The sequence below is a fragment of the Nyctibius grandis genome, unplaced genomic scaffold, assembly GCF_013368605.1.
Source record: "Nyctibius grandis isolate bNycGra1 unplaced genomic scaffold, bNycGra1.pri scaffold_71_arrow_ctg1, whole genome shotgun sequence".
In the NCBI taxonomy this organism is placed as follows: domain Eukaryota; kingdom Metazoa; phylum Chordata; class Aves; order Nyctibiiformes; family Nyctibiidae; genus Nyctibius; species Nyctibius grandis.
The window spans coordinates 107616-134956 of record NW_027167602.1 but is presented as its reverse complement, the minus strand read 5'-3'; the positions used below and the strand labels follow the sequence as shown (position 1 = coordinate 134956).

The 27341-nt window shown below is 57.6% G+C and overlaps 1 protein-coding gene across 1 annotated transcript; it reads right to left on the bottom strand.

Annotated features, from left to right (window-relative positions):
• Window positions 1–7950: 7950 nt before the first annotated feature.
• ATP1B2 (ATPase Na+/K+ transporting subunit beta 2) lies at window positions 7951–25183 on the bottom strand. Its single transcript, XM_068424774.1, has 7 exons — window positions 25072–25183; window positions 21421–21549; window positions 20055–20159; window positions 18422–18627; window positions 14435–14491; window positions 9173–9271; window positions 7951–8115 (listed from the first exon to the last, which is right to left on the bottom strand). Exons 1-7 carry the CDS (start codon window positions 25181–25183, stop codon window positions 7951–7953), a joined length of 873 nt encoding a protein of 290 aa, XP_068280875.1.
• Window positions 25184–27341: the final 2158 nt, after the last annotated feature.

The window sequence follows — 27341 nt, the reverse complement described above, 5'->3', positions numbered from 1 at the left end:
CAATTGTTCCATAGTGGCGCCAGTTGTGGAGGAGCTCCACCCTCTTCGTCCTACAGACACTTCTGCCGGGTGCAGGACTGACCCTGCGGCCCCTTTCGTGACCTCTGCGTGGCCGTGTCACAGACCCGTTGTGACATCATGGTGACATCACCGCCGTTGCTACGGTGACACATCACTGCTGTGGCTACTGCCCATTGTGACACGCTGGTGACCTGCTGCCCCATGTGACATGGCCACCACTGACTGGTGGCACCAGTTGCCATGAACAGTGGTGGCTCCATAGACCCTTTGTAGACTCATGGGTTGGGTTGGAAGGGACTCCTGAAGGTCCACCTAGTCCAAGCCAAAGGAGCAGGGCCATCTTCCAGCAGGTCAGGTTCCTCCAAGCCCCCTCAGAATCCCAGTCTGGTTGGAGTTGGGATCTCTGGAGATCATCCAGTCATCATAAACTCCTAGAACAGGTTGGGTTGGAAGGCACCTCCATGGAGATCATCTAGGCCAACCTCCTGCCAAAGTAGGGTCACCCAGAGCATGTCGCACACTGTCACGTCCAGGTGGATTTGGAGTATCTCCAGAGAAGGAGACTCCACCACCGCCCTGGGCAGCCTGTGCCAGGGCTCTGGCACCCTCAAAGCCAAGAAGTTTCTTCTCAGATTCTGATGGAACGTCCCATGGTTCAGTTTGTGCCCATTGCCCCTTGTCCTGGTGCTGGCCACCACTGAGAAGAGTCTGGCCCCCACCCCCTTGACATCACAACTGTTGGTTCACCACAACCATTGGGTCTCCACAGTCTTTGGGCCTCCACAACTGTTGGGTCACCGAGAAGGCATTGAGAAGGTCCTCTCTGAGTCTTCTCCAGGCTGAACAGCCCCAGCTCCCTCAACCCTTCCTCATCGGAGAGATGCTCCAGCCGTCTCATCACCTTCAGAGCCTGGATGCTCTCCTGGTCTTCCTTTGAATCATGGAATCGTTTTGGTTGGAGAAGACCTTTTTTGAGATCATTGAGACAGAATCAAACAGAATCAACCAACCAGGTTGGAAGAGCCCTCTGAGATCATCGAGTCCAACCATTGCCCTGACACCACCATGGCAACTAGACCAGGGCACTAAGTGCCACGTCCAGTCTTGTCTTAAACCCCTCCAGAGATGGTGACTCCACCACCTCCCTGGGCAGCCCCTTCCAGTGTCTAATGACCCTTTTGGAGAAGAAATGCTTGGAGAGGAGCTTTGGGTTGGGAAGGACCTTGAAGACCATCAAGTTACGTTGCCATGGTGCTGTCAGGGCACTGGTTGGACTCGATGAGCCCAGAGGGCTCTGCCAACCTCATGGATTCTCCAAGTCCAACCATAACCCAGCACTGCCAAGGCCACCACTGACCACGTCCCTCAGCACCACATCTCCACGGCTTTTGGATCCCTCCAGAGATGGTGACTCCACCACCTCCCTGGGCAGCCCCTTCCAGTGTCTAATGACCCTTGCTGAGAAGAAATGCTTCCTCATGTCCAACCAGTATGTGGTAACTGGGAGGTCTCAGTCCATGGGGGTGTTACTGGGTGTCCCAGTTTAAGAGGGAGACCTCCAGTATGGGGTAACTGGGAAGGTGGGGGGGGCAAAGAGGGAGGAAGGAGAGACTACTAATAAGGGTTAATTGGGGGGGGGGGGGTTGTCCCAGTTTGGGGGGGGTGGTTCCCAGTATGGGGTAACTGGGGGAGTCCCAGTCCATGGGGGGGTGTTACTGGGGGTCCCAGTTTAAAGGGGAGAACCCCAGTATGGGGTAACTGGGAAGGTGGGGGGGCAAAGGGGGAGGGGGGGGAGAGAGACCCCTAATATGGGGCAAATGGGGGGGGGGTATCCCAGTTTGGGGGCGTGGTTCCCAATATGGGGCTACTGGGGGGGTCCCAGTCCATGGGGGGGTGTTACTGGGGGTCCCAGTTTAAAGGGGAGAACCCCAGTATGGGGTAACTGGGAAGGTGGGGAGGCAAAGGGGGAGGGGGGGGGAGAGAGACCCCTAATATGGGGCAAATGGGGGGGGGGTATCCCAGTTTGGGGGCGTGGTTCCCAATATGGGGCTACTGGGGGGGTCCCAGTCCATGGAGGGGTGTTACTGGTGTCCCAGTTTGGGTCCGGCCAAGCCTCAGTCTGGAAAATTCCTCCGTGACCTTGACCGTGACCTTGAAACGCCTCGTGGGGGGGGGGGGGGGGGGGGGGGGGGGGGGCGGCACCATCTGGCCCAGATTAGGGGGGGGATTAGGGGGGGATTTGCCCCTCCCCCCCCCAGCAAGTGGGTCACTGGGGGGGTGGGGCGTCTTGGTGGGTAATTAAGGGGGTTAATTAGGGGGGGTGGTAATTTGGGGGGGGGTGTTATTTGGGGTGTCTATGGGGAGGGTTGATTCGGGGGGGCAATTTGAGGTGGTTCCAGGGGGTTAATTAAAGGTTAATTAATTGGGAGGTGTTAATTTGGGGGGTGTGTGGGTGTTTGGGGGGTGTTAATTGGGGGGGTTTCTATGAGGGGCTATTAATTAGAGGGGTTTCTATTGGGGCTATTAAGTGGGGCTGTTAATTAGAGGGGTTTCTATTAGGGGCTATTAATTGGAGCTGTTAATTAGAGGGGTCCCTGTTAAGGGCTATTAATTAGAGGGGTTTCTATTGGGGCTATTAATTGGGGCTGTTAATTAGAGGGGTCTCTATTAGGTCCTATTAGGTCTCTGTTAGGTCTTATTAATTGAGGGCTGTTAATTAGAGGGGTCTCTGTTAGGTCCTATTAATTGGGGGCTGTTAATTAGAGTGGCTTCTATTAGGTTTTAATTGGGGGCTGTTAATTAGAGGGGTTTCTATTGGGGCTGTTAAGTGGGGCTGTTAATTAGAGGGGTTTCTATTAGGGGCTGTTAATTAGAGGGGTCTTTATTAGGGGCTATTGGGGGGTTGTTAATTGGATGGTCTCTATTAGGAGCTATAAATTGAGAGGTTTTAATTAGGGGATCTCTATTAGGGGCTGTTAATTGGGGGACATTTAATTGGGGGGGATCTATTGGAGGCTCTTAATAGGGGGGTATTAACGGGGGTGCTAATTAGGAGCTGTTAATTAGGGGGTATCTTAGGCAGCTGTGAATTGGGGTGTGTCGTCTATCGGGGGTCGTTAATTGGGGGGCTATTAATTGAGGAGTGCACTGGGGGAGCATTAATGAGTGGCTTTTTTTAATTGGGACATGTTAACTGGTGGGCTCTTAATTAGAGGGGTGTTAATTAGGGAGGGGGATTTGAGGGGGTTAATTGGGGGGGATTTGAGGGGGTTAATTGGGGGGATTTGAGGGGGTTAATTAGGGAGGGGGGATTTGAGGGGGTTAATTAGGGAGGGGGGATTTGAGGGGGTTAATTGGGGAGGGGGATTTGAGGGGGTTAATTAGGGAGGGGGGATTTGAGGGGGTTAATTGGGGAGGGGGATTTGAGGGAATTAATTGGGGGGATTTGAGGGGGTTAATTGGGGGGGCTGTTAATTGGGGAGTGCACTGGGGGAGCATTAATTAGTGGCTTTTTTAATTGGGACACGTTAACTGGTGGGCTCTTAATTAGAGGGGGGTTAATTAGGGAGGAGGATTTGAGGGGGTTAATTGGGGGGGATTTGAGGGGGTTAATTGGGGAGGATTTGAGGGGGTTAATTGGCGGATTGAGGGGGTTAATTGGGGGATTTGAGGGGGTTAATTAGGGAGGGGAAATTTGAGGGGGTTAATTGGGGAGGAGGGATTTGAGGGGGTTAATTGGGGAGGGAGGATTTGAGGGGGTTAATTGGGGAGGGAGGATTTGAGGGGGTTAATTGGGGAGGGAGGATTTGAGGGGGTTAATTGGGGGATTTGAGGGGGTTAATTAGGGAGGAGGGATTTGAGGGGGTTAATTGGGGGGATTTGAGGGGGTTAATTGGGGGGGATTTGAGAGGGTTAATTAGGGAGGGGGGATTTGAGGGGGTTAACTGGGGGGTTGAGGGGGTTAATTGGGGGATTTGAGGGGGTTAATTGGGGAGGGGAAATTTGAGGGGGTTAATTAGGGAGGGGGGATTTGAGGGGGTTAATTAGGGAGGGGGATTTGAAGGGGTTAATTGGGGATTTGAGGGGGTTAATTGGGGGGATTTGAGGGGGTTAATTAGGGAGGGGAAATTTGAGGGGGTTAATTGGGGAGGAGGGATTTGAGGGGTTAATTGGGGGGATTTGAGGGGGTTAATTGGGGGGCTATTAATTGGGGAGTGCACTGGGGGAGCATTAATGAGTGGCTTTTTTTAATTGGGATATGTTAACTGGTGGGCTCTTAATTAGAGGGGTGTTAGGGAGGGGGATTTGAGGGGGTTAATTGGGGAGGACTTGAGGGGGTTAATTGGGGGGATTTGAGGGGGTTAATTAATTGGGGGGGATTTGAGGGGGTTAATTATGGAGGGGGGATTTGAGGGGGTTAATTGGGGAGGATTTGAGGGGGTTAACTGGGGGGTTGACGGGGTTAATTGGGGGATTTGAGGGGGTTAATTGGGGAGGGGAAATTTGAGGGGGTTAATTAGGGAGGGGGGATTTGAGGGGGTTAATTGGGGATTTGAGGGGGTTAATTGGGGGGATTTGAGGGGGTTAATTGGGGAGGGGAAATTTGAGGGGGTTAATTGGGGAGGAGGGATTTGAGGGGTTAATTGGGGGGATTTGAGGGGGTTAATTGGGGGGCTGTTAATTGGGGAGTGCACTGGGGGAGCATTAATTAGTGGCTTTTTTAATTGGGACACGTTAACTGGTGGGCTCTTAATTAGAGGGGGGTTAATTAGGGAGGGGGATTTGAGGGGGTTAATTGGGGAGGGGGGATTTGAGGGGGTTAATTGGGGGGGATTTGAGGGGGTTAATTGGGGGGGGGCCTTGATTGGACTCTGCCAACTGGGGGGGGCGGGGGGGGAGCGAAGGTATTTGGGGCAAATCGGGGGGATTTTAGTGTCTCTCTCCCCCCCAATGACGTCAGCGCCGTGGCCCCGCCCCCCTCTGTCCTACCTCGTTAATGAGGCCACTGGGCTCCAGGCCCAGGTTGGGGGGGGGGACACAAGGGGGAGGGACACGGGGGGGGGGACACAGTAGCAGGGACGCAGGTTTCTGGGCACCCGGCCCTGGCATCTCCTTCTTAACGAGCTCGTCAAGCTCATTAAGAGCCCTACCCCCACCCCGTGGCCTAATTACCACCCGCCCCAAACGGCTCCAGGCAGCCGGGGCCACCCCGGGGGGTCCAAGTGGCCAGGGGCGCCCCCCCCCCCGCCAAAATGTCCTCAGGGGGACCCAGAAATAATAATTTTTAATAAAAACCACAAAAATCCAGAAATTTCCACCAAAAACTGAAGGTTTAATGCCGAGGGGGACATTTCTCTACCCCCGCCCCAAATTATCACCCAAAAAACGCTCGATTCCCCCCAAAAAATGGGGGCACCCTGCTGGGGTGGGGGGGTGTTAGTAGGGGGGAGTGGGAGGGGCTTCAAGATGGCTGCCAAGATGGCCGTCCTCAGAATGGCAGTGCAAGATGGCTGCCGTGGCCGGAGGGGGGCCAAGGTGGCTGCAGGGCTACATGGCAGAGGGGCCAAGATGGCCACTGACCCCCCAACACAGCTCTGGGTTGCCCAGGGAATGGATGATGGGGAGCCAAGATGGCCGCCAGCGCCTTCTACAGCCAATAGAATTCAAGATGGTGGTTCAAGATGGCCGCCAACGACTTCTACAGCCAATAGGATTCAAGACAGCCACCAGCACCTTCTGCAGCCAATAGGATTCAAGATGGTGGGTCAAGATGGCCGCCAGCCCCTTCTACAGCCAATAGGATTCAAGATGGCCACCAGCCCCTTCTACAGGCAACAGGATTCAAGATGGCCACCAGCCCCTTCTACAGCCAATAGGATTCAAGATGGTGGGTCAAGATGGCCGCCAGCCCCTTCTACAGCCAATAGGATTCAAGATGGCCACCAGCCCCGTCTACAGGCAACAGGATTAAAGATGGCTGCCAGCCCCTTCTAAAGCCAACAGGATTCAAGATGGCTGCCAGCCCCTTCTACAGCCAATAGGAGTCAAGATGGTGAGTCAAGATGGCCACCAGCACCTTCTACAGCCAATAGGAGTCAAGATGGTGGGTCAAGATGGCCACCAGCACCTTCTACAGCCAATAGGATTAAAGATGGCAGGCCAAGATGGCCACCAACCCCTCTACAGCCAATAGGATTCAAGATGGCAGGCCAAGATGGCCGCCAGCCCTTCTGCAGCCGATAGGAGTCAAGATGGCGGTTCAAGATGGCCACCAGCCCCTTCTACAGGCAATAGGATTCAAGATGGCCGCCAGGTTGCCGTGGCAACGGTGTAATTCAAGATGGCCGCCAACAGCCGCCATCTTGGATGTGGGCGTGGCAACGGCGGCCATCTTGGCCGGCTCGGCCAATGGCGGCCTTGCTCTGCCATCATGTTGGCGGCCATCTTGCCTCTCATCTGCATAACGGCGGCCATCTTGATCCCACCCCCCACTCAGCAGCAGCCAGTGGCTGGCGGCCATCTTGCCCTTGAGTTACACAACCAATGGTGGCCATCCTGGCAAGCTGGCGGCCATCTTGATTCCAGACCATAATGCCCCAGGGTGGCGGCCATCTTGCCGTTGATCTCCCCAACCGATGGCAGCCATCTTGCTCTCGATCTACGCTACCACCGGCGGCCATCTTGCAGCCATTTTGATCCCAACCACCACTCAACAACAGCCACCCTGTTGCAGGGCAGCCATCTTGCTCCTTATCTACCCAACCAACGGCAGCCATCTTGCTCCTTATCTACCCAACCAACGGCAGCCATCTTGCTCGCTGTCTCTGCAACCGGCGGCGGCCATCTTGCTCGCTGTCTCTACAACCAACGGCAGCCATCTTGCTCACTGTCTCTATAACCGTCGGCCATCTTGCTTGCTGTCTCTGCAACCAACGGCGGCCATCTTGACCTCTGCCATCACTCAACAACTGCCACCTTGTTGCAGGGCAGCCATCTTGCTCCTTATCTACCCAACCAATAGCAGCCATCTTACTCGCTGTCTCTGCAACCGTCGGCGGCCATCTTGCTCGCTGTCTCTACAACCAACGTCAGCCATCTTGCTTGCTGTCTCTGCAACCAACGGCAGCCATCTTGACCTCTGCCATCGCTCAACAACCGCCACCTTGTTGCAGGGCAGCCATCTTGCTCCTTATCCACCCAACCAACAGCAGCCATCTTGCTCCTTATCTACCCAACCAATAGCAGCCATCTTGCTCCTTATCTACCCAACCGACAGCAGCCATCTTGCTCACTGTCTCTACAACCAGCGGCGGCCATCTTGCTCCTTAACCACCCAACCAACAGCAGCCATCTTGCTCCTTATCCACCCAACCAACAGCAGCCATCTTGCTCCTTATCTACCCAACCAACAGCAGCCATCTTGCTCCTTATAAACCCAACCAATAGCAGCCATCTTGCTCCTTATCCACCCAACCAACAGCAGCCATCTTGCTCCTTATAAACCCAACCAACAGCGGCCGTCTTGACAGGCAGCCTGGCGGCCATCTTGGCCTCCCCCTACCTCACTCAACCTACCTACAAAACCCCCCAAAACACCTAAAAACAAGCCCCTCACTTGGTCGCCACCAAAGCGAGCCCCGAATTGACTCTCCTAAGCGAAGGATGGGCAAATTTTGGGGCAAAACCACGGGCGTTTGGGGGTGAGGGGAGGGAGGGGAGCAGCCAGGGGGCCCTACCACACCGTTTAATATGTATATAATATAAAAAATATCTATGTACATTTATTATTCTTATATTAGGAGCATCTGGAGGGGCGGGGGGGGCAGGGGATTAGACCGGACTCGGGGCAAAGGCAGCGGCGGGGGTGGGATTGGGGGACTACGGGGGGCAGGAGGGGGGTAGTGGGGGGGGGGGGTGGGTTGGGGGGGGTCATTCGCGGTTGATGCGGAGGCGGAAGGCGACGCGGCCGGCGAACTTGTCGCGCTCGTCGTCGGTGCGGAGGCCGTCGGCGTTGAGGCGGCACTCGACGTAGTGCTCCACGTTGGCCGTGGCGTTGGCGAACTGCAGGGCCACCACGGGCTGCGTGTAGTTCACCTGCCGGGGAGGGACGGGGAGAGGGGGTTGGGGGGGGTAATAACCCCCCTACCCACCTTCCTGGAGACCCAGGTATTGGGGGGGGCTCAGACACCCCCCACCCACCTTCCTGGGGACCTCAGACACCCCCCACCCACCTTCCTGGGGACCCAGGTATTTGGGGGGGGGCTCAGACACCCCCCACCCACCTAGGGGTGACCTTAATATCTGGACACCCCCCCCAGAGCACCCACCCTAAAGGACCCAGGGGTCTGGGGCACCCAGGCACCCCCCCACCCACCCCACACAGGGGTCCCCAAGAGGACCTAAGGGACCCCAAGAGCATCGGAGGGACCCCAAGAGGATCTGAGGGACCCCAAGAGGATCTGAGGGACCCCAATGCCCCCCCCCCCAGGGGTCTGGGGCACCCAGGTACCACCCCCCACCCCACACAGGGGTCCCCAAAAGGACCTGAGGGACCCCAAAAGGATCTGAGGGACCCCAATCCCCCCCACCCAGGGGTCTGGGGCACCCAGGTAACCTCCCCCCCACCACAGGGGTCCCCAAAAGGATCTGAGGGACCCCAATATCCCCCACCCAGGGGTCTGGGGCACCCAGGTAACACCCCCCCCACCACAGGGGACCCCAAGAGCATTGGAGGGACCCCAATCCCCCCACCCAGGGGTCTGGGGCACCCAGGTAACACCCCACCCACCACAGGGGTCCCCAAAAGGATCTGAGGGAACCCAATATCCCCCACACAGGGGTCTGGGGCACCCAGGCACCCCCCCACCCCACACAGGGGACCCCAAAAGGATCTAAGGGACCCCAATCCCCCCCCCCCCCGCCGTGGGTCAGGGGCACCCAGGTACCCCCCGACCCACCACCGGGACCCCAAAAGGATCTAAGGGACCCCAATCCCCCCACCCAGGGGTCTGGGGCACCCAGGTAACACCACCCCCACCACCGGGACTCCAAAAGGATCTAAGGGACCCCAATCCCCCCCACCCAGGGGTCTGGGGCACCCACCCCCCCCCACCCAGGGTGTTGGGGGGGAGTCCCCAGGGGTCCCACTCACATGGACCTTCTTGCCATAATAGGGGAAGTACATGAGGTCGATGGAGCCGTTGGGGGGGTAGAGGTGGAGGGGGCCCAGCAGGGCGGCGTCCTCCTCCCGCTGCGGGGTGGGGGGGGGACATGGGTGTCCCCACCTGCCCCCAGACCCCCTTAAATACCCCCCCCATCCCTTAAATACCCCAATAGCCCTTAAATACCCCATAAATACCCCCTTAACGCCCTTAAATACCCCCATACCCCCTTAAATACCCCCATACCCCCTTAAATACCCCCATAACCCCCTTAAATACCCCAATAGCCCTTAAATACCCCATAAATACCCCCTTAACGCCCTTAAATACCCCCATACCCCCTTAAATACCCCCATATCCCCTTAAATACCTCCATAACCCCCTTAAATACCTCCATAACCCCCTTAAATACCCCAATAGCCCTTAAATACTCCCATAACCCCCTTAAATACCCCTTAAATACCCCATAACCCCCTTAAATACCCCCATACCTCTTAAATACCCCAATATCCCCTTTAAATACACCAATGTCCCCCTTAAATACCCCCCATACCCCTTACATGCCCCCATCCCCTATAAACAGCCCCATACCCCCCTTAAATACCACCCATACCCCTTAAATACCCCAATAGCCCTTAAATACCCCATAAATACCCCCTTAACGCCCTTAAATACCCCCATACCCCCTTAAATACCCCCATACCCCCTTAAATACCCCCATAACCCCCTTAAATACCCCAATAGCCCTTAAATACCCCATAAATACCCCCTTAACGCCCTTAAATACCCCCATACCCCCTTAAATACCCCCATATCCCCTTAAATACCTCCATAACCCCCTTAAATACCTCCATAACCCCCTTAAATACCCCAATAGCCCTTAAATACTCCCATAACCCCCTTAAATACCCCTTAAATACCCCATAACCCCCTTAAATACCCCCATACCTCTTAAATACCCCAATATCCCCTTTAAATACACCAATGTCCCCCTTAAATACCCCCCATACCCCTTACATGCCCCCATCCCCTATAAACAGCCCCATACCCCCCTTAAATACCACCCATACCCCTTAAATACCCCAATATCCCCCTTAAATAACCCTGTATCCCTTTAAATAATCCTCATACCCCCTTAAATACCCCCATAACCCCCTTAAATACCCCCATCCTCCTTAAATACCCCCATATCCCTTTAAATACACCAATATCCCCCTTAAATACTCCTGATACCCCCTGAAATACCCCCATATCCTCCTGAAATACCCCTTAAATACCCCCCTAACCCCCCTTAAATACCCCCATACCCACTTAACCCCCCCAAAATCCCCCCGATACCCCTTGTAAACCCCCCTAAATGCCCCCCAAATATCCCCTATATACCCACCTCAATCATCCCACCCTTAAATACCCCCCTAAATCCTTTCCTACCCCCCTCTACAGCCCTCTATACCCCCCCACCCCCAAAATACCCCCCCTACCCCCCTTTCCCCCCCCCCCCAGGACCCCCTATCTCCCCCCCCGCAACCCAGATACCCCTTCAGGACCCCCCCACCCCTTAAATGCCCCCCCCTTTTCCCAGATACCCCCCCTAGGTCCCCACCCCCCCAAATACCCCCCCCAGACCCCCCCCAAACATCCCTCCCCCAATATACCCCCTCCAATACCCCCTTGGTGCTCCCTCAAATACCCCCTGGGACCCCTATAGCCCTCCCAGTGCCCCCCCCCAGTGCCTCCCCGTTTGTCCCAGTTCCCCCTCCCAGTGCCTCCCCGTTTGGCCCAGTGCCCCCTCCCAGTGCCTCCCAGTGCGGCCCAGTTCCCTTACGCTGGCGGCCGTCTGTCCCTGCGCCCCCGCGGCCGGGAAGAGAGAGAACGTCAAGGGGACATTGGGGACAAGTGGGGGGGGACACGGGGTGAGGACATGGGACAGGGAGAGTGGGGACAGTGGGGACAGCGGGGACGTGGGGACGTGGTGTGGGGACATTGGGGACAGTGGGAACAGGGACAGTGGGGACATCGGGGACATGGCTTGGGGACACTGGGGACAGCAGGGACAGGGCCATCAGGGACATTGGGGACATCAGGGACATGGGACAGGGACAGTGGGGACATCGGGGACAGGGTGTGGGGATATTGGCGACAGCAGGGAAAGGGACATCGGGGACACTGGGGACATTGGGGACAGCGGGGACAGGGACAGTGAGGACATGGTGTAGGGACATGGGATGGGGACATTGGGGACATCAGGGACATGGGACAGGGACAGTGGGGACAGCGGGGACACGGCATGAGGACATTGGGGGACAGCGGGGACAGGGACATTGGGGACATGGCTTGGGGACATTGGGGGCAGCAGGGACATGGGACAGGAGGGACATGGGACAGGGACAGTGGGGACAGCAGGGACATGGTGTGAGGACAGTGTGGACACGGGACAGGGACACTGGGGACATGGGATGGGGACAGTGGGGACAGGGTGTGGGGACACTGGGGACAGCAGGGACATGGGATGGGGACATTGGGGACAGGGACATTGGGGAGACCGTGGACACAGCACGGGGACAGCAGGGTTGGGGGCACCCGGCAGCATTTTGGGGTGAAAATGGCCCGTTTTGGGACATCCAGGTGGATTTTGGGGTGAAAGTAGCAGATTTTGGGACATCTAGAGGGATTTGGGGTGAAATTAGCAGATTTTGGGGTCACCCAGCAGGATTTTGGGGTGAAACTTGTCTATTTTGGGACACCCAGCAGGATTTTGGGGTGAATCTATCTGATTTTGGGACATCTAGTGGGATTTTGGGGTGAAACCAGCTAATTTTGGGACCTCTAGAGGGATTTTGGGGTAAATCTATCCGATTTTGGGGCACCCAGTGGGATTTGGGGGTGAAAGTAGCAGATTTTGGGGCCCCCAGCAGGATTTTGGGGTGAATCCAGCAGGTTTTGGGGCCCCCAGCAGGATTTTGGGATGAATCCAGCTAATTTTGGGACATCTAGAGAGATTTGGGGTGAAACCAGCAGATTTTGGGGTCCCACAGCAGGATTTTGGGGTGAAACTATCCAATTTTGGGACATCTAGTGGGATTTTAGGGTGAAATTAGCAGACTTTGGGTCACCCAGCAGGATTTTGGGGTGAAAGTAGCAGATTTTGGGACACCCAGCAGCATTTTGGGATGAAACTATCCAATTTTGGGACATCTAGTGGGATTTTAGGGTGAAATTAGCAGATTTTGGGTCACCCAGCAGGATTTTGGGGTGAAACTATCCAATTTTGGGACATCTAGTGGGATTTTGGGGTGAAAGTAGCAGATTTTGGGACATCTAGTGGGATTTTGGGGTGAAACCAGCTAATTTTGGGACATCTAGAGGGATTTGGGGTGAAACCAGCATGTTTTGGGACACCCAGCAGGATTTTGGGGTGAAACTATCGAATTTTTGGGACATCCAGGGGGATTTGGGGTGAAACTTGTCTATTTTGGGACACCCAGCAGGATTTTGGGATGAATCCAGCTAATTTTGGGACATCTAGAGTGATTTGGGGTGAAACCAGCAGATTTTGGGGTCCCACAGCAGGATTTTGGGGTGAAACTATCCAATTTTGGGACATCTAATGGGATTTTAGGGTGAAAGTAGCAGATTTTGGGTCACCCAGCAGGATTTTGGGGTGAAACTATCCAATTTTGGGACATCTAGTGGGATTTTGGGGTGAAAGTAGCAGATTTTGGGGTCACCCAGCAGGATTCTGGGGTGAATGCAGCAGATTTTGAGGTCACCCAGCAGGATTTGGGGGTGAAACTATCCAATTTTGGGACATCTAGTGGGATTTTGGGGTGAAACTTGTCTATTTTGGGACACCCAGCAGGATTTTGGGGTGAAACCAGCAGGTTTGGGGACTCCCAGCAGGATTTTGGGGTGAAAGTAGCAGATTTTGGGGCATCTAGTGGGATTTTGGGGTGAAACCAGCTAATTTTGGGTCATCTAGAGGGATTTGGGGTGAAACTAGCAGATTTTGGGACACCCAGCAGGATTTTGGGATGAATCCAGCTAATTTTGGGACATCTAGAGTGATTTGGGGTGAAACCAGCAGATTTTGGGGTCACCCAGCAGGATTTTGGGGTGAAATTATCCAATTTTGGGACATCTAGTGGGATTTTGGGGTGAAACCAGCAGGTTTTGGGACAACCAGGGGAATTTTGGGGTGAAACTTGTCTATTTTGGGGGTACCCAGCAGGATTTTGAGGTGAATCCAGCTAATTTTGGGACATCTAGAGGGATTTGTGGTAAATCTATCAGATTTTGGGGCATCCAGCAGGATTTTGGGGTGAAACCAGCTAATTTGGGGAAATCTACTGATATTTGGGGTGAAACCAGCAGATTTTGGGGCATCTAGTGGGATTTTGGGGTGAAACTTGTCTATTTTGGGGCCCCCAGCAGGATTTTGGGGTGAATCCAGCGAGTTTGGGGTCACCAAGCAGGATTTTGGGGTGAAACTATCCAATTTTGGGACATCTAGTGGGATTTTGGGGTGAAAGTAGCAGATTTTGGGACCCCCCAGCAGGATTTTAGGGTGAAATTAGTAGATTTTGGGGTCACCCAGCAGGATTTTGGGGTGAAAGTAGCAGATTTTGGGGCTCTAGTGGGATTTTGGGGTGAATTCAGCAGGTTTTGGGGTGCTCTGCCCCTCCCCCCCCCTTACCACGTCACCCTTCAGCCGGGGCCGCTGGGGAGAGACAAGAGAGAGAGAGGGGGGACGTTGGGGACATTTGGGGACACCGATGTGATGGGGGGGACACAGCCCTGGGGACACTGGGGGACACTGGGGGAGGGACGTGGGGACACTGGAGGTGACATAGGGGACACTGGAGGTGACATAGGGGACATACAGGGACACAGACGGGGACATGAGGGTTGACATGGGGACACAGGTGACACTGGGGGACACTGGAGGTGACATGGGGACACCGGGGGGACATGGGGGACACTGGAGGGGACATAGGGACACTGGGGGGGACAAGGGGACACTGGGGTCCACTGGAGGGGACACTGGGGGGGACATGGGGACACTGGAGGTGACACGGGGGGACATGGGGGTGACAAGGGAACACATGGGGACACTGGGGTGACAAGAGGACACATGGAGACACTGGGGAACATGGGGACACTGGAGGGGACATGGGGACACTGGAGGGGACACTGGAGGTGACAAGAGGACACATGGGGACACTGGGGGGACACTGGGGGGACACTGGTGTCACCTTGGCGGCGCAGCTGACATTGATGCTCTTGTTCCTCCCCGGGAAGAAGTTGATGACCTGGGGGGGGGGAGGGCGAAGGGTTAACGGGGCCTCCCAGTATGGACCAGTATGGCCCAGTACAGCCCAGGGCAAAGCCAGGCAATGCAATAAGCAATGCCCCGGGGCCTTCCAGTGCTCCCAGTATGGACCAGTACAGCCCAGTATGGCCCAGGGCAAAGCCAGGCACTGCAACAAGCAATGCCCCAGGGCCTCCCAGTGCTCCCAGTATGGACCAGTACAGCCCAGTACGGCCCAGGGCAAAGCAAAGCACTGCAATAAGCAATGCCCCAGGGGCTCCCAGTATGGACCAGTACAGCCCAGTACGGCCCAGGGCAAAGCAAAGCACTGCAATAAGCAATGCCCCAGGGCCTCCCAGTATCCCCAGTCTATCCCAGTGCATCCCAGTACAATGCCGTGGAGTCCAGTGCATAGTAATGCATTGCAGCAGGCGCCGTCCCAGTGCTCCCAGTGCCTCCCAGTGCATTGCCAAGCACCACAGGGATTGCACCAGGCACTGTCCCAGCGCTCCCAGCGCCTCCCAGTGCCTCCCAGTCCAATTCAACTCAACATTGCAAGGTAATGCTTTGCTATAACCTCTCTCCCAGTGCTCCCAGTGCCTCCCAGTCCCTCCCAGTCCAATGCAACTCACTGCCAAGCACCACAAGGCACTGCCCAGTGCTCCCAGTACCTCCCAGTGCTTCCCAGTCCCATTCAACTCAACATTACAAGGCAATGCAACACCATAGCCCCTCTCCCAGAGCCTCCCAGTGCTTTCCAGTGCCATTCAATGCATTGCCAAGCACTACAAGGCATCGCACCAGGCACCATCCCAGTGCCTCCCAGTGCCTCCCAGTCCCATTCAACTCAACATTCTAAGTCAATGCAACACCATAGCCCCTCTCCCAGTGCCTCCCAGTTCATCCCAGTCATTTCCAGTGCCTCCCAGTCCTTCCCAGTGCCATTCAATGCATTACCAAGCACCACAAGGCATCGCACCAGGCACCATCCCAGTTCCTCCCAGTCCTTCCTAGTCCAATTCAACTCAACGTTCCAAGGCAATGCTTGCTATAACCTCTCTCCCAGTGCTCCCAGTGCCTCCCAGTGCTTCCCAGTGCCTCCCAGTCCAACTCAACTCACCATTGCAAGGCAATCCTTTGCTATAACCTCTCTCCCAGTGCCTCCCAGTCCAATTCAACTCAACATCGCAAGGCAATGCATTGCTGTAACCTCTCTGCCAGTGCTCCCAGTGCCTCCCAGTGTCTCCCAGTGCCTCCCAGTCCAATGAAACTCATTGCCAAGCACCACAAGGCACTACCCAGTGCCTCCCAGTCCCATTCAACTCAGCATTACAAAGCAACATGATGTCATAGCTCCTCTCCCAATGCTCCCAGTGCTTCCCAGTGCCTCCCAATGCATCCCAGTCATTCCCAATTTCTCCCAGTGCCTCCCAGTCCAATTCAACTCACCATTCCAAGGCAATCCTTTGCTATAACCTCTCTCCCAGTGCCTCCCAGCGCCTCCCAGTCCCATTCAACTCAACATCACAAGGCAACGCATTGCAATAGTCCCTCTCCCAGTGCTCCCAGTGCCTCCCAGTGCCTCCCGGCTTACCCGGTTGACCTTGAGCAGGACGCAGGGCCGCCCGGCGCCGTAGCCGTAGTCGTCAGCGGGCGCCAGCCCCGCGCAGGGGCCCAGTGCTCCCAGTCCCTCCCATTACCTCCCAGTCCCATTCAACTCAACATTCCAAGGCAATGCAACGCAATAGCCCCTCTCCCAGTGCTCCCAGTGCTTCCCAGTGCATGCCAGTCATTCCCAGTGCCTCCCAGTCCAATGCAACTCAACATCACAAGGCAATGCTTTGCTATAACCTCGCTCCCAGTGCCTCCCAGTCCAATTCAACTCAACATTACAAGGCAACACAATGCCATAGCTCCTCTCCCAATGCTCCCAGTGCTTCCCAGTGCCTCCCAGTGCATCCCAGTGCAATGCAACTCATTGCCAAGCACCACAAGGCACTGCCCAGTGCCTCCCAGTCCCATTCAACTCAACATTACAAAGCAACATGATGTCATAGCTCCTCTCCCAATGCTCCCAGTGCTTCCCAGTGCCTCCCAGTGCCTCCCAGTGCATCCCAGTCATTCCCAATTTCTCCCAGTGCCTCCCAGTCCAATTCAACTCACCATTCCAAGGCAATCCTTTGCTGTAACCTCTCTCCCAGTGCCTCCCAGCGCCTCCCAGTCCCATCCAACTCAACATTACAAGGCAATACAACGCGATAGCCCCTCTCCCAGTGCTCCCAGTGCCTCCCAGTCATTCCCAGTGCCTCCCAGCTTACCCGGTTGACCTTGAGCAGGACGCAGGGCCGCCCGGCGCCGTAGCCGTAGTCGTCAGCGGGCGCCAGCCCCACTCAGGGGCCCAGTGCTCCCAGTACCTCCCAGTCCAACTCAACTCAACATCGCAAGGCAATCCTTTGCTATAACCTCTCTCCCAGTGCTCCCAGTGCCTCCCAGTGCATCCCAGTCATTCCCAGTGCCTCCCAGTTTCTCCCAGTGCCTCCCAGTCCAATGAAACTCATTGCCAAGCACCACAAGGCACTGCCCAGTGCCTCCCAGTCCAATTCAACTCAACATTGCAAGGCAACACAATGCCATAGCCCCTCTCCCAGTGCTCCCAGTTCCTCCCAGTGCATCCCAGTCATTCCCAGTGCCTCCCAGTTTCTCCCAGTACCTCCTAGTCCAATGCAACTCATTGCCAAGCACCACAAGGCACTGCCCAGTGCTCCCAGTACCTCCCAGTGCCTCCCAGTCCCATTCAACTCAACATTACAAGGCAATGCATTGCTATAACCTCTCTCCCTGTGCTCCCAGTGCCTCCCAGTGCCTCCCAGTCCAATGAAACTCATTGCCAAGCACCACAAGGCGCTGCCCAGTGCCTCCCAGTGCCTCCCAGTCCCATTCAACTCAACATTGCAAGACAACGCATTGCAATAGTCCCTCTCCCAGTGCTCCCAGTGCCTCCCAGTGCCTCCCAGCTTACCCGGTTGACCTTGAGCAGGACGCAGGGCCGCCCGGCGCCGTAGCCGTAGTCGTCAGCGGGTGCCAGCCCCGCTCAGGGGCCCAGTGCTCCCAGTACCTCCCAGTGCCTCCCAGTCCAATTCAACTCAACATCGCAAGGCAATCCTTTGCTATAACCTCTCTCCCAGTGCTCCCAGTGTATCCCAGTCATTCCCAGTGCCTCCCAGTTTCTCCCAGTGCAATGAAACTCATTGCCAAGCACCACAAGGCACTGCCCAGTGCCTCCCAGTCCAATTCAACTCAACATTACAAGGCAACACAATGCCATAGCTCCTCTCCCAATGCTCCCAGTGCTTCCCAGTGCCTCCCAATGCATCCCAGTCATTCCCAGTGCCTCCCAGTCCAATGCAACTCATTGCCAAGTACCATAAGGCACTGCCCAGTGCCTCCCAGTCCCATTCAACTCAACATTGCAAGACAACGCATTGCAATAGTCCCTCTCCCAGCGCTCCCAGTGCCTCCCAGTGCCTCCCAGCTTACCCGGTTGACCTTGAGCAGGACGCAGGGCCGCCCGGCGCTGTAGCCGTAGTCGTCAGCGGGCACCAGCCCCGCTCAGGGGCCCAGTGCTCCCAGTCCCTCCCATTACCTCCCAGTCCCATTCAACTCAACATTACAAGGCAACACAATGCCATAGCTCCTCTCCCAATGCTCCCAGTGCTTCCCAGTGCATCCCAATGCATCCCAGTCATTCCCAGTGCCTCCCAGTGTCTCCCAGTCCAATGAAACTCATTGCCAAGCACCACAAGGCACTGCCCAGTGCCTCCCAGTGCTTCCCAGTCCCATTCAACTCAACATTACAAGTCAATGCATTGCTATAACATCTCTCCCTGCACTCCCAGTGCATCCCAGTCCCTCCCAGTGCCTCCCAGCTTACCCGGTTGACCTTGAGCAGGACGCAGGGCCGCCCGGCGCCGTAGCCGTAGTCGTCAGCGGGCGCCAGCCCCGCGCAGGGCCCCAGCAGGGAGCGGTTGAAGCGACAGGCGCGCTTGGGGTAGTTGGGGACGCTGTCGTCGGGCTGCTCGTTGTAGGTGCCCGGCCGGCAGGGGGCGTTGCGGGCCGCCTGGACGCTGTCGTTGTACGCTGCGCCCAGCACCAGTGCCTCCCAGTTACCCACCCAGCGAGGACTGGGAACCGCCCAGTGCCTCCCAGGGGGCTCCCAATAGGGACTAGAGTCCACCCCGGTGCTACCCAGGGCCTTCCCCATATGGATTGGGGCCCTTCCAGTGGCTCCCAGTATGGACTAGAGCACAGCCCAGTGCTACCCAGTGCACCCCAGTGGCTCCCAGTATAGACTAGGGCCCTCCCAGTATAGATTACAGTCATCCCAGGGCTGCCCAGAGCCTCCCAGTATGGATTAGGGCCTTCCCAGTATGAACAAGGGCCCTCCCAGTATAGACTAGGGCCCTCCCAGTGGCTCCCAGTATAGAGTAGGGCCCTCCCAGTATAGAGTAGGGCCCTCCCAGGGTATCCCAGTGCCATCCAGGGGCTTCCCAGTATGGACTAGGGCCCTCCCAGTGGTGCCCAGTATAGACTAGGGCCCTCCCAGTGGCTCCCAGTATAGACTAGGGCCCTCCCAGTGGCTCCCAGTATAGACTAGGGCCCTCCCAGTGGCTCCCAGTATAGACTAGGGCCCTCCCAGTATAGACTAGGGCCCTCCCAGTACAGACTAGGGCCCTCCCAGTGGCTCCCAGTACAGACTAGGGCACCCCAGTGGCTCCCAGAATAGACTAGGGCCCTCCCAGTGGCTCCCAGTACAGACTAGGGCACCCCAGTGGCTCCCAGTACAGACTAGGGCCCTCCCAGTATAGACTAGGGCCCTCCCAGTGGCTCCCAGTATAGACTAGACCCCGCCTCGGTGCTACTCAGGGGCTTCCCGATGTGGATTAGGGCTCTCCCAGTGGCTCCCAGTATAGACTAGGGCCCTCCCAGGGCATCCCAGTGCCATCCAGGGGCTTCCCAGTATGGATTAGGGACCTCCCAGTGGCTCCCAGTATAGACTAGGGCCCTCCCAGTATAGACTAGGGCCCTCCCAGTGGCTCCCAGGATAGATTAGGGCCCTCCCAGTGGGTCCCAGTATAGACTAGGGCCCTCCCAGTATAGACTAGGGCCCTCCCAGTGGGTCCCAGTATAGACTAGGGCCCTCCCAGTATAGACTAGGGCCCTCCCAGTGGGTCCCAGTATAGACTAGGGCCCTCCCAGTATAGACTAGGGCCCTCCCAGTATAGACTAGGGCCCTCCCAGTGCTGCTCAGTGCCTCCCAGTATGGACTAGGGTCCTCCTAGTGCCTCCCAGTATGGACTAGGGCCATCCCAGTGCTACCCAGTCCCTCCCAGTAAGTACTAGGGCCCTCCCAGTATGGCCAAGGGCCCTCCCAGTACAAGCCAGTTCACCCCAGCACCCCCTCAGTCTGTCCCAGTCCCCTCTGGTCCCCTCCCAGTCCCCCCCAGTCCCTCCCAGTCTGCCCCAGTGCCTCCCAGTCCCCTCCCAGTGCCTCCCAGTCCACTCACGCTCGAGGAACTGGTGCAGGGCGCGCACGTAGTGGTGCCAGGTCTGGCTCTGGGTGACGTTGAAGGTGACGTCGAGGCCCTCGGTGCGGGGGCGGATCATCATCCCTGCGGGCACCGACACGCGTGTGTGAGGACACGCCTCGCACGGGGACACGCGTGTGCGGGGACACGCGTGTGCGCAGGGACATACGTCGCACAAGGACACACGTCGCACAAGGACATGCATGTGCACGGGGACACGCATCACACGGGGACACGCATCGCATGAGGAGGCACCTTTGCACGAGGACGTGTGTCACACAAGGACACGCATGTGCACAAGGACTCGCTTTTGCACAGGGACACGCGTGTGCACGAGGACACACCTTGCATGGGGACACACCTCGCATGGGGACACACCTTGCGCAGGGACACGCGTGTGCACGAGGACACACCTCGCATGGGGCCTCACACAGGGACACGTGTGTGCACGGGGGCCTCGCACAGGGACACGTGTGTGCACGGGGACACATGTTGCACGAGCACACACGTCGCATGAGGACACGCCTTTGCACAAGGACACGTGTCACATGAGGACACGCGTGTGCGTGGGGAGGCGCCTTTGCACAAGGACATGTGTCACACAAGGACACAAGTTTCACAAGGACATGCATGTGCACGAGGACACGCCTTTGCACGAGGACTCGCACAGGGACACACGTGCACCAGGACTCGCTTTTGCACAGGGACACACGTCGCACAAGGACACGCATGTGCACGCAGACACGTGTCGCACAAGGAGGCACCTTTGCACGAGGACACGCCCCACGTGGAGGCCTTGCACAAGGACACGCATCGCATGAGGACACATCACACACAAGGACACGCCTTGCACGAGGATGCACCTTTGCACGAGGGCCTCGCACGAGGGTCACGCCAGACTTGCACACGCGTTGCGTGTAACAGCCGTGCTACGCATGAGGGCTGTACAGGACACGCAACGGGGGGCCCTCATGCAAGGGGGTCAAACCCTCGTGCAAGGGGTCAAGCCCTCGTGCAAACACTCTTGTGAGGGACCCCTCGTGCAAGGCCCAGCACACACCGGGGTTGCTGAGCTCACCCATCACACCCCACCCCCCCATAATTACCCCCCCTCTATCACTCCCCACCCCAATTCCCCTCGTGCAAGGGACCCCTTGTGCAAACCCTCATGCAAACCCTCGTGTGAGGGACCCCTCGTGCAAGCCCCAGTGCACACTGGGGACTCTGAGCTCGCCCAGTGCCCACCCCCCCCCCCAATCACCCCCCCACCGCAATTCCCTCGTGCGAGGGACCCCTCGTGCAAGCCCTCGTGCAAACCCTCGTGCAAGGGACCCCTTGTGCGCACCGGGGGTGGCGAGTCGATCCTGGTACTTGGGCACGTGGGGGTCGACGCTCTGCAGCATCACCCACATGGTGAGAGCGAAGAGCCCGGCCAGGAACCCGTAGAACACCAGGTAGAAGAGCAGGATCAGGCCTGGGGGGGGGCAAAACAGGGGGGTAAATACCCCCTAACTGCCCCCCCCGGGGGTAAATACCCCCCTGGGGGCAGAGAACCCCCCAAAATACCCCCTATGGGGTCAAACACCCTCAAAATTGGCCATAAACCCCAAAATAAATCACTTTGAAGAGCAGAATTGGGCTGGGGAGGATAAAATGGGGGGTTAAATACCCCCCTAATTGCCCCCCCCGGGGGTAAATACCTCCCTGGGGTCAAAGACCCCCCCCAAAATACCCCCCCATGGGGTCAAACACCCCCAAAATTGGCCAAACACCTCAAAATAACCCCCCTTGAAAGAGTAGAATGAGGTCGGGGGGGTAAAATGGGGGGGTAAATACCCCCTTAATTGCCCCCCCAGGGGTAAATATGCCCCTGGGGTCAGAGAGCCCCCACAAAATACCCCCCTATGGGGTCAAACACCCCCATATTTGTCCCTAAACCCCCAAATAAACCACTTTGAAGGGCAGAATTGGGCTGGGGGGGTAAAATGGGGGGGTAAATACCCCCCTAATTGCCCCTCCTGGGGGTAAATATGCCCCTGGGGTCAGAGAGCTCCCACAAAAATACCCCCCTGGGGTCAAAGAACCCCCCAAAATACCCCCTATGGGGTCAAAGACCCCCAAAATTGTCCCTAAACCCCAAAATAAACCACTTTGAAGAGTAGAATTGGGCTGGGGGGGTAAAATGGGGGGGTAAATACCCCCCTAATTGCCCCTCCTGGGGGTAAATATGCCCCTGGGGTCAGAGAGCCCCCACAAAATGCCCCAAATGGGGTCAAACACCCCCAAAATTGGCCAAACACCTCAAAATAACCCCCCTTGAAAGAGTAGAATGAGGTCAGGGGGGTAAAATGGGGGGGTAAATACCCCCTTAATTGCCCCCCCAGGGGTAAATACCCCCCTGGGGTCAAAGACCCCCCCAAAATACCCCCTATGGGGTCAAACACCCCCAAATTTGTCCCTAAACCCCCAAATAAACCACTTTGAAGAGCAGAATTGGGCTGGGGGGGTAAAATGGGGGGGTAAATACCCCTTAATTGCCCCCCCGGGGGTAAATACCCCCCCGACTACCCCAAACCTCCTAAATGCCCCCCCAAACTGCCCCCGGAGCTCCAAAGATCCCCCCAAAACTGCCCCCCCCTGCTATAAAATACCCCCCAAACTGCCCTGAACCCCCCACAACTGTCCCAGGATCCCCCAAATACCCAAGAAATTGCCCCCCTGACATCAAATACCCCCCCAAAACTGCCCCAAACCCTCTAAATGCCCCCAAACTGCCCCCAGAGCCCTATATACCCCCCAGACCCCTAAATCTCCCCCCAGACCCCTAAATGCCCCCTCATACCCCTAAATGCCCCCTCATACCCCTGTATCTCCTCCCTAGACCCCTAAATACCCCCCAAGTCCCCTAAATACTCCCTCAAGTCCCCCCCTCATACTCCTAAATACCCCCCAGACCCATAAACCCCCCCCCGACCCATAAATATCCCCCCAAGACCCCTAAACCACCCCAGACCGCTAAATACCCCCCCAGACCCCTACATCTCCCCCCTCAGACCCCTAAATACCCCACCAGACCCCCCGACCCCTAAATACCCCACTCATACCCCTAAATACCCCACTCATACCCCCAAATCTCCCCCCTCAGACCCCTAAATACCCCCCAACCTCCCCCTCATACCGCTAAATACCCCCCCGACCCCTACATCTCCCCCCTCATACTGCTAAATACCCCCCCAGACCCCTACATCTCCCCCCTCAGACCCCTAAATACCCCCCAAGTCCCCTAAATACTCCCCAAGTCCCCTAAATACCCCCCTCATACCCCTAAATCTCACCCCAAGACCCCTAAACGCCCCCCTCATACCGCTAAGTACCCCCCAGACCCCTACATCCCCCCCCTCAGACCCCTAAATACCCCCAAGTCCCCTAAATACCCCCCTCATACCACTAAGTACCCCCCCAGACCCCTACATCTCCCCCCTCAGACCCCTAAATACCCCCCAAGTCCCCTAAATACCCCCCTCATACCACTAAGTACCCCCCCAAGACCCTCCTCATATCGTTAAGTACCCCCCCAGACCCCTATATCTCCCCCCAGACCCCTAAATACCCCACCAGACCCCTCCGACCCCTAAATACCCCACTCATACCCCTAAATACCCCACTCATACTCCCTCAGACCCCTAAATCTCCCCCCTCAGACCCCTAAATACCCCCCCTCAGACCCCCCCTCATACCGCTAAGTACCCCCCCAGACCGCTATATCTCTCCCCAGACAGACCCCCAAATACCCCCACCCAGACCCCCAAATACCCCCCAAGTTCCCTAAATACCCCCCCAAGTTCCCTAAATACCCCCCCAAGTTCCCTAAATACCCCCCCAGACCCATCTGCCCTTGCCAAGGGGGGGGTCCCTGTAAATTTTTTGGGGGGGGTCCCCCTGGGAATGGGGGAGGGGTGCCCATCTGGTCCTCCCGCCCCCCTTCCCCCTCCGGGGGGGGTCCCCCCGTCGCTCCCCTCCCCCACCGCCGCCCATGACCTACTTTTGCCGCCACAGCGCGACAGATGGGGGGGGGGGGGGGGCACAATCCACCCTCTTCCTCCTCCCCCCCCGCCCCAAAACTGCCCTCTGGGGACCCCCAAACTGCCCCCCAAAAAGGAGGGGGGGGGCTCCATGCAGCCCCCACCCATTGCACCCATATAGGGGGGTCCCTATAAGGTCCCTCCTGTTGGGGGGGGGGCACCTATAGACCCCCCCCTCACACTGCACCCATATTGGGGGGGTCACTATAAAACACCCCCCCCCCAGCACCCCAAAATGGAGGGATCCATATGTACCCCCCCCCAATTGCATCTATATATGGGGGGGTCCATTTAACAGCGCAGCCATATAGGGGGGCCCTATATAAGCCCCCCCCCCCCCCAAAACGCACCCACATGGGGTGGGGGTCCCTACACCCCCCCCTATTGCACCCATACGGGGTGGTCCCACTGCACCCCTATGGGGGGGGGCCCTATACAACCCCCCTATTGCACCTATATGGGGGTCTCTATACACCCCCCCCCTCCTATTGCACCCCTATGGGGGGGTCCCTCTACACCCCCCCCCATTGCACCCATATGGGGGGGTCCCACTGCACCCCTATGGGGGGGGTCCCTATACAACCCCCCCCCCATTGCACCCCTATGGGGGGGTCCCCCAAGTGCACCCCTATGGGGGGGTCCCCATGAAACCCCTCCCCACTGCACCCCAATTGGGGGGGTCCCTCTACCCCCCCCATTGCACCCATATGGAGGGGTCCCACTGCACCCCTGTGGGGGGGTCCCTATACACCCCCTCCTCCTATTGCACCCATATGGGGGGGTCCCCCCAAGTGCACCCCTATGGGGGGAGTCCCTATACCCCCCTCAATCGCACCCATAGATGGGGAGGTCCCCCCAAATGCCCCCTATACCCCCTCACTGCCCACCCCCCTCCCAGTTACCCCCAGACTTACCCCAACTGGTCCCAGTTCTCCCTAGGAACTGGCGGCTCCGGGGGTCCCACACGAACGCTTGCCACTCGGCTATGACTTGCCCGCAGCTCCGCTTCTCCTTGTCGCGAGCCATGTGGGGGGCTCTGTCGCGATATCCCCCCCCCACACACAACTCCCGGTGTCGCTCCGCTCCCACTCGCCCACGCCGGGACTCGAACCCGCGACTCCCCCGCGGCAGCCGCTGCGCCCGCTCTTATAGAGCCGCGGAGCCCCGCCCCCTGCCGGCCCCGGGCCACGCCCCCGGCCACGCCCCTTCGGCTCACAGCGCCCCCTAGCGCCGCCGCGACACGCCCCCATGCTAATAGAGCCTATAAAGCCTCATCGCCACGCCCCTTATGCTAATAGTGACCCGTGCCACGCCCTTTATGCTAATAGATCCATTAAATCCCCATGCCACGCCCCCTATGCAAATAGCACCCCTAAATCCACCTGCGCCACGCCCCTTATGCTAATAACGCCCCTAAAGCCTCATCGCCACGCCCCTTATGCTAATAGCTACCCGTGCCACGCCCCTTATGCTAATAGATCCCTAAATCCCCATGCCACGCCCCTTATGCTAATAGCGATCCTTGCCACGCCCCTTATGCTAATAATCCCATAAATCCCCATGCCACGCCCCCTATGCAAATAGCACCCCTAAATCCACCCGCGCCACGCCCCTTATGCTAATAACGGCCCTAAAGCCTCATGGCCACGCCCCTTATGCTAATAGCGACCCGTGCCACGCCCCTTATGCTAATAAGGCCCCTAAAGCCCACCTGGCCACGCCCCCTACACAAATAGAACATTATGAATGGGGCTCACCCCGCCCCTTATGCTAATGAGGGGGCGGAGCGTCCCACCATCCCCCCCATTGAGGGGTTTGGGGGGGTGTCTTAAAGGGCCAGCGCAGAGGGGGAGAGGGGGAACTGGGAGGCTACTGGGGGCTACTGGGAGTACTGGGAGGGGACTGGGAGCACTGGGGGGGTTACTGGGAGCCTTGGGGGGGTAACTGGGAACTCGGTGTGGGGATAAATGGGAGCACTGGGGTGTTACTGGGGGATAACTGGGAGGCCTGGAGGGTAACTGGTAGCACTGGAGATCACTGGGAGCTTACTGGGAGCTTACTGAGAGCACTGGGAGGTGGTTACTGGGAGCACTGGGGATCACTGGGAGGCTACTGGGAGCACTGGAGATCACTGGGAGGTGATTGGGAGCCCTGGGGGGTGGTTACTGGGAGAACTGGGGATCACTGGGAGGTTACTGGGGCCACTGGGGATCACTGTGAGGTTACTGGGAGCACTGGAGGATTACTGGGGATCACTGAGAGGTTACTGGGGCCACTGGGGATCACTGGGAGGTTACTGGGAGCACCGGAGGGGATTACTGGGATCACTGGAAGCTTACTGGGAGCACTGAAGGGGGTTACTGGGAGCACTGGGGGTCACTGGGAGGCTACTGGGGCCACCGGGGATCACAAGGAGGTTACTGGGATCACTGAGGGAGGGATTACTGGGAGCACTGGGAATGGGCACTGGGTGCCCTTGAACTACCCGGACTCATCTCTCCTGAAGGGGCGGGGCTAAATGAGGGGGCGGGGCTAAAGGGGGCGGGGCTTGAGGGGAGAAGGTCACCAGGGGTCAAGGTCAAGGGGTCTCCTGGGGTCAATGGGGGGGTCCTGGGTAACTGGGTGCCCTGGGGTCAAGGTCAAGGGGTCCCCTGGGGTCAATGGGGGGGTCCTGGGTGCCCTGGGGTCAAGGTCAAGGGGTCTCCCAGACCCCTGGGGTCAATGGGGGGGTCCCACACCTGGGGGAGGAGCCCCTGGGTGAAGGTGGGGGAGGGGGATGGGGTGCGGGGGGTGGGGGAGGGGGGGGTCCCTCCCCGCCCCCGGCGGATTTGCTTAATCCTCGGGGCGGGGCTTAATCTGCCCCCGGGGTCACCGGGAACCTCCGGTGGGGCACCGGGCGCTGCGCAGGTGAGGTGGGGTCCCAGGGGTGGGGGGGGTCACCTAAGGGTGGGGGGGGTCCCCCCCCTAAGGGTGCGGCGTCCTGGGTGCTGTGGGGGTGGGGGGTCCCAGATAGCTGGGTGCCCTGGGGTCAAGGGTGAGGGGTCTCCCAGGTGCCTGGGGTGGGGGGGGGGTCAAAAGGGTGAGGGGTCCCCTAAGGGTGGGGGGGTCCCCTTAGGGTGGGGGGTCCTGGGTGCCCATGGGGTGGGGGGTCCCAGGTATATGGGTGCTCTGGGGTCAAGGGTGA